Raw genomic sequence first — 15,147 nt, 5'->3', positions numbered from 1 at the left:
GGGGGGCAGGACAGCACTTCCAGGGCGTACTGCGCCAGCTCGCTCCAGATCTCCAGGCGCTTGACCCAATACTCCATGGGATCAACAGGGGCATCGCTGTCAAGCCCGCTGTAGGACCCCATGTAGTCAGCCACCATGCGGGTCAGGCGCTGGCTGTGACCGGTGGAGGATGCTGCTGCATGCACCTCCTCTCTAGTCACTGCTGCCGGAGCCTCTACAGTCCTGTAGAGCTCGTGGCTGAGACACAGCAGGTCTGTTGGGCGCTTGCTGCTGGATGCAGGCACCTGCTGCTGCCTCTGTGCTGGCTGCTGGACAGTGGGGGTGGAAGGCTGGGGGAAGGCTTCCTCCAAGCGCTCAACAAGGGCCTGCTGCAAGCTCCTTATTTGTTGCGCTGGGTCTCCTCCTGCAGGCGGCAGGAACTGGCTCAACTTCCCCTTGAGGCGTGGGTCCAACATCATGCTGATCCAGATGTCCTCCCTCTGCTTCATCTGGATCACCCTGGGGTCCCTGCGCAGGCGCGTCAGCATGTGCGCTGCCATTGGGAAGAGGCGGGCCACGTCTGCTGGCACATCGACGGCAGTGCTGCTGTCCTCATCCTCCTCCCCTGCCTCGTCAGCCTCATCCTCTCTCCACCCCCGCACCAACTCAGCTGCACTGTGCTGCTCCCCCTCATCAGCAGCAAGGTCAGGGACCTCCACCAAGTCCTCCTCCTCCTCCCCCTCAGAGGTGGACTGTGCAGCTGCTTGCCGCTCCTGCTGGTCCAAGGCTGCCGCTCCCTGTTCCAGCAAAGCATCGAGGGCCCTGTTCAGCAGACAAACCAGGGGCACCCACTCGCAGACCATAGCATGGTCCCTGCTCACCATGTTAGTGGCCTGCAGAAAGGGAGCCAGCACTAAGCACACCTGCTGCATGTGCCTCCAGTCATCATCGGGGACGATGGACGGGATGTTGCTGGTCTTGTCCCTTCTCTGAGCGGCGGAAACAGTGGCCAGGGCAAGGTACTGTTTGACAGCGCGCTTCTGTTCAACCAGACGCTCCAACATCGCCAGGGTGGAGTTCCAGCGAGTCGGAACGTCAAGGATCAGCCGATGGCGTGGCAGATCCAGCTCCTTTTGCACGTCTTCCAGGCTCGCACAGGCTGCAGCCGAGCGCCGGAAGTGACGCACAACGTTCCTTGCCGTTTCCAGCAGTTCGCCCATCCCCTGGTAGGTGCGCAAGAACTTCTGCACCACCAGGTTCAGCACGTGGGCAAGACGGGATGTGGGTCAGGTTTCCCCTGTCTATTGCGGCAACCAGATTGGCCCCATTGTCGGCCACCACCTCTCCGACTCTGAGGCCTCTGGGGGTCAGCCAAATCCTCTCCTGCTCCTGGTGTTTGGCCAACACATGGGTTGCCGTCAGCTTGGTCTTCCCAAGGCTGACCAAGTGCAGCAGCGCTTGGCAGTGGCGGGACTTCACGCTGCTGCTGAGGCGGGGGGTTTGGCCAGGTGTGCCGGAGGATGGCAGAGGATCGGAGGAACCTGCTGCAGTTCCCCTGACCCTGCGGGGTGGCACCACCCACTGTGTTGCTGCTGCTGCTGTGCCCGCTGCTGCTCTCCCATCCTCACCCCCTTCCACCAAGCTGACCCAGTGGACAGTGAAGGACAGGTAGCGGCCTGTCCCGAAGCGGCTGCTCCAGGAGTCCATGGTGACGTGGACCCTTTCACCAACCGCGTGCTCCAGCCCTCGCTCCACATTGGCCATCACAAAGCAGTGCAGTGCAGGAATGGCCTTGCGGGCAAAGAAGTGTCTGCTGGGGAGCTGCCAGTCTGGGGCTGCGCAAGCAAGCAGCGCACGAATGTCGCTCCCCTCCTGCACGAGCGTGTACGGCAGGAGTTGGGAGCACATGGCCCGTGCCAGCAAGCCGTTCAGCTGCCGCACGCGACGGCTGCTGAGAGGCAGAGCCCTAACCACCCCCTGGAAGGACTCGCTCAAAAGGCTCTGGCGTGGCCTTTTGCTGGCACGGGAATCAGCAGACACAGCGGAGGAGGCCACTGAGGACTGGCTGCCAGAACAGGTCTCAGTGTCGGCGGCAGGAGTTGCAGAGGGGGGAGGAGCAGTGCATTTCCGCACTCCTGCTGGTGCTGCTGGAGGAGCAGGAAGGCGGGTGGCTGCTGTTGCTGCTGCAGCTGAAGGCTGTGCAGTGATGGGTGTGGTGCCACTGCCAGCACCAGATGCCTTCAGCCTCTGGAACTCCTCATGCTGGTGGAAATGTTTTGCAGCAAGGTGGTTGATGAGCGAGCTGGTGCTGAACTTTAAGGGGTCTGCACCTCTGCTCAACTTCCGCTGACAGTGGTTGCAAGTGGCGTACTTGCTGTACACAGTGGGCATGGTGAAAAATCGCCAGATTGGTGACAGAAACATCCCCCTACGGCATGGAAGCGCTGCTGCTCCCGCCTGTCTCCCTGTGGTGGTTGGGGGGGGGGGGGGCTTGGGTGCGGCTGGTGGTGGTACTGGCAGATGCTGCTGCTGCTGAGCCTGAGACACCAGCAGGCTGTGGGACCTGCCTACTGCTGCCAATGCTTGCAATGATGCGCCTCCTTGCAAGGCCCACAAGCGCATCCTCCTCCTCCTCCTCAGAGCTGCTGAGGACGACATCCCCTGGAGGTGGTGGCACCCAGTCTCTGTCTGTCACCGGGTCATCATCCTCCCCCTCCTGAAACATGTCCTGCTGGGATGATGACCCCCCAAACTCCTCTCCTGATGCATGGATGGGCTGCTTGACTGTCGCCACAGTCTTGCTGTCCAATCCCTCATCCCCCAAAGTGCCCATCAGCATCTCCTCCTCCAAATCGCCAACAACAGCAGACAATACCCTGATGGTGCCTGGGGTAAAAATACTGCTGAGTGACAGGTCGCCAACTTGTGACGGTGAACTGGCCTCCTCCCCAGACCCTGCTGGGCGGCTGCTGCGAACAGGGGTGGTGGTGGTGGTGGTGAGGGTGGAGGCCTCGGATGCAGAGCTGATGGCGGGCTGCTCATCCTCCGTCATGAGTTGCACCACAGTGTCTGCATGCTTTTCCTCAATGGGACGTTTCCGACCCGGCTGGAGGAAAATCGGAGCAGGTGCTACACGCTGCTGCTGCTGTGTCTCTGCAGCGTGAGTTGCAGATGCTCCTGCTGGGCGGCGCCCAAGGCGTCCACGGCCAGTGGCTATGGGAGGAATGTTAGCCACTGACGCTGCTGCTGCTGCTGCGGAACTGTGCATGGTGGCGCGGCCGCGGCCTGCCACAATGCTGCTCCCTCTCCTCCTGATTCCCTTGCTGCCCTTCCCCTTGCCCAAACCGCGCTGGCTGCCACTTCCAGACATCTTCGATGTTTTGGGCGTAAAGACAAAAGTTTTTTAAAAGGGCGGGTTAAAAGTGGGGTACTTTAATGGAGTGGGTTGGTGGGTGAGGTGACTGAGTGAGTGTCCCTAGTACAGTAAGTAAGTAGTAACAGTCAGGAAGTACAACTAGAAGTTACAATAATCAGTAGTAATCACAAGTAAATTTAGTGTGTGTACACTACAGACAGTGAGTGCACGCACGCACAAAGACGCGCAGGAGCTAGCCTATGAACAGTGACTGAGTGAGTGTCCCTACTACAGTAAGTAAGTAGTAAGAGTCAGGAAGTACAACTAGAAATTACAATAATCAATCAGTAATCAGAAGGAAATAGAGTGTGTGTAGTGTGTACACACTACACAGACAGTGAGTGCACACACACACGCAGGAGCTAGCCTATGAACAGTGACTGAGTGTCCTAGACTCCTATAGTACAGTAAGAGTAAGTAGTAACAGTAAGTACAACTAATTACAATAATCAATCAGTAATCAGAAGGAAATAGAGTGTGTGTGTACAGTACACAGACAGTGAGTGCACACACGCAGGAGCTAGTAGCCTATGAACAGTGACTGAGTGTCCTAGACTCCTATAGTACAGTAAGAGTAAGTAGTAACAGTAAGTACAACTAATTACAATAATCAATCAGTAATCAGAAGGAAATAGAGTGTGTGTGTACACTACAGTACACAGACAGTGAGTGAGTGCACACACGCAGGAGCTAGTAGCCTATGAACAGTGACTGAGTGTCCTAGACTCCTATAGTACAGTAAGAGTAAGTAGTAACAGTAAGTACAACTAATTACAATAATCAATCAGTAATCAGAAGGAAATAGAGTGTGTGTGTACACTACAGTACACAGACAGTGAGTGAGTGCACACACGCAGGAGCTAGTAGCCCATGAACAGTGACTGAGTGTCCTAGACTCCTAGTACAGTAAGAGTAAGTAGTAACAGTAAGTACAACTAATTACAATAATCAATCAGTAATCAGAAGGAAATAGAGTGTGTGTGTACAAGACAGTGAGTGCACACACGCAGGAGCTAGTAGCCTTAGCCTTAGCCTATGAACAGTGACAGTGAGTGTCCTAGTACAGTATAACTGCAATACTAAATACAGAATCAATCAGTAGTAAAGGACAGCAGAAATACTGGTATAGATGAGAGAAATATACTAACAGAGGACAGGAGAGAACAGCTGCCCACACAGGCAGGCCCTGAGGCCTAAAGCTGTAAGCTTGCCTGCAGCAGCTGTCTCTGTCTATGTAACACAAAAGCTACTAACTAAAATACAATGTCTATCTAACTAACAACAATATAGGTGTGTATAGGAGGTGTATGTGAGCAAAAACGCTAGGTAAATGACCACAATAGAGCTCTTGCTAAGCCAAAGCACAAAGGAGCAACTCTCTCTCTATGCAAGTCTCAGGCAAGGACGGAGAAACCTAACATGGCGGACGCTATTTATAGGGTAGGGGCTGGCCAGGGTCCCCCTCTGTGATTGGCTGCCGTCAGAGGGCCTGGGAGCCCTCTGATTGGCTCTAAGGACATCAATCTGGGCTATGACGCTATTCGAGCTCGGTACCCGAGCTCGAATAGCGCCGTTTGCTCGAATAGCTCGAATAGTGAATGGCTATTCGCGTTTACTCGAATAGCCCATTCGAATAGCTGCAGCTATTCGGAGCTCGAATACCGAGCTCGAATAGCTGAAAAAGAGCTCGAATATTCGAGCTACTCGAATATTCGAGCTCTGCTGAGCACCACTGGTCTCGCTTTTCCTTTTGTTTTTACAAGTACAGAGGCCTGTGTGAACAACATATCTCTGTATACAGTACAATTTGCAAGTAATCTAATGAATAAGAAAGCACCAGTCCAAAGGAAAACCTCTTTATTACCTTAATATTAAATGTCTGTATAGGATTTCCATCTTGTCGGTAGGTGAAGTTTCCAAGAAGTACACCTTCTCTTTGTGTCTCTTCCTCCAAACCCTGTGATGGCATGACACAATACATATTTTTACAGTTGTATGATATTTATCATCCTTAGCTCATTGTCTAATACGATTTCAGTATTGCGCACTTCAGTGTAACATGGAACATAAGATAAATGTGTAAATTTAGTGCTCATTTCTTTCTCTGTTACAATAAGAAATAATAGTCCAGGGTTATAAAAACACACTGTATTTTTGGAGGTAAGAGCAATTATTTATTACAAACTACTTTGACGTGGGTCAATAATACATAGCTAAATGTATTTTAAAGGGGAACTGAAGAGAGAGGTATATGGAGGCTGTCATGTTTATTTCCTTTTAATCAATACCAGTTGCCTGACAGCCCTGCTGGTCTATTTCTCTGCAGTAGTATCTGATTAAAACCAGAAACAAGCATGCAGCTAGTCTTGTCAGATCAGACTTATAAGTCTGAACCACTGAAACACCTGATCTGCTGCATGCTTGTTCAGGGGCTATGGCTAATAGTATTAGAGGCAGAGGATCAGCAGGGCTGCCAGGCAACTGGTATTGTCTAAAAGGAAATACACATGACAGCCTCCATATACCTCTCTCTTCAGTTCCCCTTTAAGAACAGGGCATCCATTTTTTCCTGTTTGAACTTGATGGACGGATGTATTATTTTCAGCCAAACTATGTATGTAACAGCAATCATGAGAGGGAGGGAAATTTTCAAACTTTTGTGCCCCTTAAAACCAAAATAATACTATGTAAATCCAGGAACGTTTTTTCGCTTCAGGTTCATTTTAAGAGGGCACTATGGAGAAAATGATCCTATTCTAAAATCCTTACAGGCATACAAATCTAAATTGAAAATGTAATTTCATCTGAAATTGTCTTTCTTGAGAAGAGAAAAAAAATACTGAGTTGAATAAGGCATTGTATTGTATGCTCTATTCAACTCAGTCTTTTTTTTTCTCACCTCAGAAGGCTGGGTTCACATATGACATAGCGTGAAAAAGTAGCGTTTTAGGATGGTACGTTTGCAATTTTCTATTGCGTTTGTACTGCGTTTTTGGTGTATTTGAGTTTTTTATGCAGATGCGTTTTTCATGCGTTTGCAGTTCGCTAATGTAAAATGCATGTGCATTTTGTATGCATTTTTTTTATTTATGCAAATCACAGGAAGCGGAAACACATCAGAGATCTTTACTTTTTAATTAAAAACGCATTAAAAAACGCAATGCATATGTGTTACCATAGACTTTCATTATGTGCGTTTTGGCAGCCAGCCTGCATGTCATGCAGCACTACCAGCGTTTGCGAAATGCATACTGTGCAAATGCAGGGAAATGCAGCTTCTTCTGCGTCCCATAGACTAACATTGCTGCATAAAACGCAGCTTTTCCCGCTACGCTAGCGTTTCTGCTTTGTGTGCACCCAGCCGGAGAGACACATTCAGATGATAATAGGCCCTTCCAGTCAGCAGCAAAAAACCCTCCCATTTTCTCTCCCCCTGTAATGCTAGGTACACACTATACAATTTTTTGGCAGATTTACCTGCCAGATCGAATTATTTCCAATATGTTCGATCTGAATTTCAATAGATTTTTCGATTTTCCAATGGTTTTTTGATAGATTTTTGTTCAGTTCTATGAAAATTGATAAAAAAAAAAACAATTGATAAAACTATTAAAAAAACTATCAAAGAATGGAAAAAACTATCGAAATTCAGATCGGACATGTTAGAAATAATTGTACCATCTTAGCCATCAGCGGAAACAGAGTTTTGAATCAGGATAATACCATTTATTGGCTTAAAAGAAAAAGAGTAAACTTTCTGCTAATAAGCCTTCTTCATACTTTGTTCCTGTATGTAATATGCCAATACTTTAGAGCGCACCACCATATGTACATTCAACATTCAAAAGAGATACATAGATTTTTCAGCAAATATAAATAAATGTCATTCAGATGCTTTAAAGTTGAGCTGAACTCTTGCACAGGACAGAAGGAAAACATAGAGAAATGCACCCTGTATGTATTTAGAGAGCCTTTCTAATTCCTCCACATCTGTGTCTAATCACAAGTTGTAATTTGATATCTCCCCTGTGTCACCTGACTGCCACAGCATCTAAGCTCATTTGAAAGCACAGGATGTTAACATTATGTCTGCTTCCATGATAGCAGGAATTAGACACTGCCGGTTTATTGCAGGATTTGTATCAGCTGTAACAAAGAAATGTTTTTTCTTTAAAGGGGTTCTTTAAATGCAGTGTAAAGCATACTTTTCAGCTTGTTGTGCTTAGTTGTTACTTACTTTCTAAATTCTGGTAATTTGGTAACATTTACGCCACTTAGTGCTAATACTGAGGGTCTAGAAGCATTGCCACCCAGTACAGGTCCTTCTCCTTGAGCCTTTTTATACTGAGTCACTCAACAGGCAGGACAGCACGGAATTTGCACAAGGTTTTTTTTTTTTTATAAAAAGAGAATTTTTATTAATTTTGTAATATAATTTTACAAATTAACAACACAACAACAACAAAACAGTTTGGTGTTCTCCAACAACTTCACAAAGTTACATTCTCTTATGCCGTAAAGTTTTACAGAGAGTATTTCAGGCGCACATACATAGCTAATAGCTACTGTGTTTACAAGAATTAGAAAGAGAAATTAAGCCTCATTTCATTTAACGGGTAATTCGCAAAGATATACAATAAATCATGAATAACAAAATTAGCAGTATTATCAATGAAGATCTTGTATCGTCACAGAGATGTCAAGGTGAGAAATTACAGTATCAAATGCATTAACCCAAGCGCTCTAGACTTTATCAAATTTTGTGAACTGTGATCTGGACTGGTAGGTGAGTTTATAAAAGGGAAGTATACTGTTTCCTGTTTCCTTCCATTGTTGTAGCGAAGGTACCGTATTCTGCTTCCATTTGGAGGTGAGAGATTTTCTAGTGTAAAATAGCAGTATACGTATCAGGGTTTTCTTATGTGTACCACAATCTATGTCCCTCAATATATCTAACATGCAAGATTGAAATGACATTACAAAAGGGAGTTTAAAGAGACTCCGTAACAAAAATTGCATCCTGTTTTTTATCATCCTACAAGTTCCAAAAGCTATTCTAATGTGTTCTGGCTAACTGCAGCACTTTCTACTATCACAGTCTCTGTAATAAATCAACTTATCTCTCTCTTGTCAGACTTGTCAGCCTGTGTCTGGAAGGCTGCCAAGTTCTTCAGTGTTGTGGTTCTGCTATGAACTCCCCCTTCCAGGCCCCTCTATGCACACTGCCTGTGTGTTATTTAGATTAGAGCAGCTTCTCTCTTCTCTCTTATCTTTTACAAGCTGGATAAATCGTCCTCTGATTTGGCTGGACTTTCACATAGTGAGGAATTACAGACGAGGGCAAAGCTGTTTGCAGGAAGAAAAGAGCAGCCTGAAACTTTAGTGCATGAGAGATGCAGGGGGAAAGAAACACACAAATGATCTCTTGAGATTCAAATGGAAGGCTGTATACAGCCAGCTTGTGTATGGATGTATTTTCTATGTGTGGACATACTGTACATCAACCTACTTCCTGTTTTGGTAGCCATTTTGTTTGTTTATAAACAAACTTTTTAAAACTGTTTTTAACCACTTTTAATGCGGCGGGGAGCGGCGAAATTGTGACAGAGGGTAATAGGAGATGTCCCCTAACGCACTGGTATGTTTACTTTTGTGTGATTTTAACAATACAGATTCTCTTTAAGTTTGTCTGATAGGAAATGAGTAACTGCTCTCCAAAAAGCCCGTACCTGGGGGCAATGCCAAACACAATGCAGAAAGTTAGCATTTATTGCTTTACATTTAAAGCATGAATCTGTAGCACTCCTTCCCATCCTTGCCAATCGGGATGGTGATAAATAAGCATGGTGCAACCACTTGAGCTGAATTACTTTGTCCTTTGAGGCTATAACGGTCTTATAATATGTATCCTGAAATTCTGACCACTCTGAATCAGTGATGTCTCCCTCCCCACTCTTCCACTTGAGTTTATAGCTATTGATATTATTATTCTGTTTAGCAAGGAGTACAAAATGATAGTACCTCGATATTTGCTTATTAGTATCTTTTTGTAGGAGTAAAGGTAGCCATACACTGGTCGATTTGCCATCAGATTCGACCTATCGATCCCTCTCTGATCGAATCTGATCAGAGAGGGATTGTATGGCTACCTTTACTGCAAACAGATTGTGAACCGATTTCAGCCTGAAACCGTTCACAATCTGTTGTGGTGGTGGTGCTGCCGCCGCTCCCCCTTCCCGCATCCAGGTCCAGCATGCTTTACTTCTTCCTGCCCGGCAGGAAGTTTAAACAGTAGAGCGCCCTCTACTGTTTAAACTTCCTGCCGGGCAGGAGGAACTAAAGCATGCCGGAGACCAGCGCGGACACGGAGCAGTGGTGATCGGGGGTAGTCATGCCGGCGGAGCAGGTAATGTATGCGGCTCTATTGCGTCGGTCGTCAGGTACTCGAACGCCGCTAGCGACGCGCTCCCTACCCGTGGGCGATCGACAGTAATTTTCCGCACGGAGCGATCAACAGGATCGGACGAAATGGATCGAAATTCGGCGTGTAGCGCGAACGATTGGCAGCAGATTCGATCCCAGTGATCGAATCTGCTGTCGAAACGGCGGCAAATCGGGCAAGTGTATGGCCAGCTTTATGATTCTAGTGGCATTGGAGCTAAAGTAACCCCATGTAAGCCAATTTGGATTTTAAGGGCGTGTCTAATTTGGAAGTATCTAAACAGTGAGTGAGGTGGGAGCTGCAATTCCTTTCCTGTTTCAGAGTGGTAAGATCCTTAAAGGAACTTTCAATATATAATTGGTTAACATATTTAATACCTGCTTTACACCAAAAATGAATATCTGGAATCTTACATCAGTAAAGATATTGGTGGTGAGGTACACCTCACATTTTATTGTAAATAAGAAAATTATCTTCTAGAGGGGCGAGGTTTTGCAGTGGATATTTTCATCCCTTGTCCTTCCATCCATTTTATGGCTTCATTTGCAGAGGTGAAAGAGTGTGTTTCAGAATCATATTGGACACGCAGCTTAGCTGGAAACAGCATACTGTATGGGATCTGTAAGTCCCTGAGGGAGTTCTTAACATTAAAGAAGGTGGCTCTTTGTTTTTGTATTTCTGTTGAGAAATCCTGATATATCGATATCTTCATCCCGTTAAACGTCAGATCTGGGGCATCACGTGCAGCACGGAGAATTTCGATCTTATCTCTGTAGTTGATCAGTTTTGCAATAAGGGGGCGATCGTTAACCCCTGGCTTGGGAGGCCCTCCTGGAACACGGTGTGCTCTTTCTATTGCGAAAGCATGCGAGGGTTTCAGATCAGGCAGGTGATCCTTCAGCCTGTTTTCCAGGAAGATTTTTGGTTGTCTACCCTCCACCTTTTCAGGAAAACGGACGGATCTAAGATTGGATCTTCTGGATCGATTCTCCAGATCATCTATTTTTGTTGCGTACGATTCAGATTTCTGTGTTAAGACTGTTTGTGTATGCTGCATAGGATGAACAATGTCCTCCAACTGCCCCACTCTGTGTTCTGCCTCCTTTGTTCTATCTCTTAGCTTACTGAAATCGTTTTTCAGAAAGGACATCTCTGCATCCTCTCCTGCGCCATCTTGGGCCTGCACCCAGTCCCCCTCACCTCCGCCTCTTGGACCTTGCTTTATGTTCCTGGGGGGTGGGGGTTGCTGTACCTGCTCCGTGGAGTGTGGTGCGGTATGCCCCTCAGCCGATGCCTCTTCTCCTGCTGGTGATGTTGGCGGGGAGGCCTGTTCAGAGGTCTTGTTGCAGGCTGTCACGCTGCTCTCGGCGCCATTTTGCTGCTCTGTCCTGGCGAATCTCGCCAGCTTTTCAGCGGCATCATAGACGACTGGGGGCCCGTAATTGGTCATCTCCGGGTCCTGCCTTGGTTTACCCTCACGTGTGGCAGTGTGGGAAGCCCGGTGACGGTGTCTCCTGCCGCGTCAAGCCAGGATTATACTGCGGGTTCCGAGGAGCTGAGGAATAGCACGTCCTCACGCTTCCATCGCTGCCCACGCCCCCTCATTTGCACAAGGTTGGATGCCGAGGTAGCCACGTCCCGGGTGGCCCTCATCTTCACTGACGTCATTGAAGGTCTCTTCCTCCCCCCAGCCACGTACAACACACCACCTTCCTCCTCTGACTCCTCTTCCTCAAGATCATCTCTCTGTGTTGCCGCAGGTACAGCAGGTGACGACGACAAGGCTGCTTCTGGTGGTGATGGCAACCACAACTCTTCCTTTTCCTGGTCACGCTCATCTACGGCCTGATCCAGCACTCTTCGCAGGGCACGCTCCAGGAAGAAAGCTTATGGGATGAGGTTGCTGATGGTGCCTTCAGTGCGACTGACCAGGTTTGTCACCTAACAAATTGCATGCAAGCTGTTAGTGGAAACTAACATCCTCCAAGTGGTAGACAGGTCATGTGTATGCTCATTGTGTATTTCTATCCCATGAGTGGGGTTTGCACTTTTTTGCAGGTAAGCACTCATCTGTTTATAAGTAGCGCTGTTCATTTCTTTGCTATGTTTAATTGATTTATTTCTGGTCAGCTGCTCCCACTTAATAGTTTTCCTTTGGTGTATATGCAGAGCCTCTGTTTGGGTTCAAGGTGCGTTTGTAGTCTCTGGGGGGCTCAGCGCATCTCTGAGCTGAGGCCATTCGGAGACGGCCTGGTGATGCGCTGATCCCACTTTTTTTGCGCAATTCTCAATTTTACTGGTAGCGCGCCCAGGCTATGCATTTGCATAGGTAGAATTTAGTTAGTGTTAGATCCCCTCCCATGGAGGAAAGACTTCTTCGACAGTGGGAGGGACGAGTACCTAACAAATTGCATGCAAGCTGTTAGTGGAAACTAACATCCTCCAAGTGGTAGACAGGTCATGTGTATGCTCATTGTGTATTTCTATCCCATGAGTGGGGTTTGCACTTTTTTCCAGGTAAGCACTCATCTGTTTTTAAGTAGCGCTGTTCATTTCTTTGCTATGTTTGATTGATTTATTTCTGGTCAGCTGCTCCCACTTAATAGTTTTCCTTTGGTGTATATGCAGAGCCTCTGTTTGGGTTCAAGGTGCGTTTGTAGTCTCTGGGGGGGCTCAGCGCATCTCTGAGCTGAGGCCATTCAGAGGCGGCCTGGTGATGCGCTGATCCCACTTTTTTTTGCGCAATTCTCAATTTTACTGGTAGCGCGCCCAGGCTATGCATATGCATAGGTAGAATTTAGTTAGTGTTAGGTCCCCTCCCATGGAGGAAAGACTTCTTCGACAGTGGGAGGGACGAGTACCTAACAAATTGCATGCAAGCTGTTAGTGGAAACTAACATCCTCCAAGTGGTAGACAGGTCATGTGTATGCTCATTGTGTATTTCTATCCCATGAGTGGGGTTTGCACTTTTTTGCAGGTAAGCACTCATCTGTTTTTAAGTAGCACTGTTCATTTCTTTGCTATGTTTGATTGATTTATTTCTGGTCAGCTGCTCCCACTTAATAGTTTTCCTTTGGTGTATATGCAGAGCCTCTGTTTGGGTTCAAGGTGCGTTTGTAGTCTCTGGGGGGGCTCAGCGCATCTCTGAGCTGAGGCCATTCGGAGGCGGCCTGGTGATGCGCTGATCCCACTTTTTTTGCACAATTCTCAATTTTACTGGTTGCGCGCCCAGGCTATGCATATGCATAGGTAGAATTTAGTTAGTGTTAGGTCCCCTCCCATGGAGGAAAGACTTCTTCGACAGTGGGAGGGATGAGTACCTAACAAATTGCATGCAAGCTGTTAGTGGAAACTAACATCCTCCAAGTGGTAGACAGGTCATGTGTATGCTCATTGTGTATTTCTATCCCATGAGTGGGGTTTGCACTTTTTTGCAGGTAAGCACTCATCTGTTTTTAAGTAGCGCTGTTCATTTCTTTGCTATGTTTGATTGATTTATTTCTGGTCAGCTGCTCCCACTTAATAGTTTTCCTTTGGTGTATATGCAGAGCCTCTGTTTGGGTTCAAGGTGCGTTTGTAGTCTCTGGGGGGCTCAGCGCATCTCTGAGCTGAGGCCATTCGGAGGCGGCCTGGTGATGCGCTGATCCCACTTTTTTTGCGCAATTCTCAATTTTACTGGTAGCGCGCCCAGGCTATGCATATGCATAGGTAGAATTTAGTTAGTGTTAGGTCCCCTCCCATGGAGGAAAGACTTCTTCGACAGTGGGAGGGACGAGTACCTAACAAATTGCATGCAAGCTGTTAGTGGAAACTAACATCCTCCAAGTGGTAGACAGGTCATGTGTATGCTCATTGTGTATTTCTATCCCATGAGTGGGGTTTGCACTTTTTTGCAGGTAAGCACTCATCTGTTTTTAAGTAGCGCTGTTCATTTCTTTGCTATGTTTGATTGATTTATTTCTGGTCAGCTGCTCCATAGTTACATAGTTACATAGTTACATAGTTATTTTGGTTGAAAAAAGACATACGTCCATCGAGTTCAACCAGTATAAAGTACAACACCAGCCTGCTCCCTCACATATCCCTGTTGATCCAGAGGAAGGCGAAAAAACCCTTACAAGGCATGGTCCAATTAGCCCCTAAAGGGAAAAATTCCTTCCCGACTCCAGATGGCAATCAGATAAAATCCCTGGATCAACATCATTAGGCATTACCTAGTAATTGTAGCCATGGATGTCTTTCAACGCAAGGAAAGCATCTAAGCCCCCTTTAAATGCAGGTATAGAGTTTGCCATAACGACTTCCTGTGGCAATGCATTCCACATCTTAATCGCTCTTACTGTAAAGAACCCTTTCCTAAATAAATGGTTAAAACGTTTTTCCTCCATGCGCAGATCATGTCCTCTAGTCCTTTGAGAAGGCCTAGGGACAAAAAGCTCATCCGCCAAGGTATTATATTGCCCTCTGATGTATTTATACATGTTAATTAGATCCCCTCTAAGGCGTCTTTTCTCTAGACTAAATAAACCCAGTTTATCTAACCTTTCTCGATAAGTGAGACCTTCCATCCCACGCATCAATTTTGTTGCTCGTCTCTGCACCTGCTCTAAAACTGCAATATCTTTTTTGTAATGTGGTGCCCAGAACTGAATTCCATATTCCAGATGTGGCCTTACTAGAGAGTTAAACAGGGGAAATATTATGCTAGCATCTCGAGTTTTTATTTCCCTTTTAATGCATCCCAAAATTTTGTTAGCTGCAGCTGCAGCTGCTTGGCATTGAGTACGATTATTTAACTTGTTGTCAATGAGTACTCCTAAGTCCTTCTCCAAGTTTGATGTCCCCAACTGTATCCCATTTATTTTGTATGGTGCTAGACCATTAGTACGTCCAAAATGCATGACCTTACATTTGTCAACATTGAATTTCATCTGCCATGTATGTGCCCATATAGCCATCCTATCCAGATCCTGTTGCAATATGACACTATCTTCCTGAGAGTTGATGATTCTGCACAATTTTGTATCATCTGCAAAAATAGCAACATTGCTCACTACTGCATCTACTAGGTCATTAATAAATAAATTGAAGAGCACTGGACCCAGAACAGACCCCTGTGGGACCCCACTGCTAACAGTCTCCCATTTTGAGTACGATCCATTGACCACAACTCTTTGTTTTCTGTCCATTAGCCAGTTCCCTATCCATGAACACAGACTCTTCCCCAGTCCTTGCATCCTCAACTTTTGCACCAGACTTTTGTGGGGAACAGTGTCGAAGGCCTTTGCAAAGTCCAAGTATATCACATCT

The 15,147-nt window shown here is 46.8% G+C and overlaps 1 protein-coding gene across 5 annotated transcripts in view; it reads right to left on the bottom strand.

The window, feature by feature from the left end:
* SUN2 (Sad1 and UNC84 domain containing 2) overlaps positions 1–15,147 on the bottom strand; it is a 981,481-nt gene that overhangs the window by 99,810 nt on the left and 866,524 nt on the right. For all 5 annotated transcript variants that reach the window (XM_068253600.1, XM_068253601.1, XM_068253602.1 and 2 more), the window contains one exon: positions 5,259–5,351. In XM_068253600.1, the coding sequence (XP_068109701.1) occupies positions 5,259–5,351 (93 nt within the window). The remainder of the gene's footprint in view (positions 1–5,258; positions 5,352–15,147) is intronic.

The sequence above is a fragment of the Hyperolius riggenbachi genome, chromosome 9, assembly GCF_040937935.1.
Source record: "Hyperolius riggenbachi isolate aHypRig1 chromosome 9, aHypRig1.pri, whole genome shotgun sequence".
Classification (NCBI taxonomy): Eukaryota; Metazoa; Chordata; class Amphibia; order Anura; family Hyperoliidae; genus Hyperolius; species Hyperolius riggenbachi.
The sequence above is the reverse complement of the archived record's forward strand: the minus strand, read 5'-3'. Positions and strand labels throughout refer to the sequence as shown.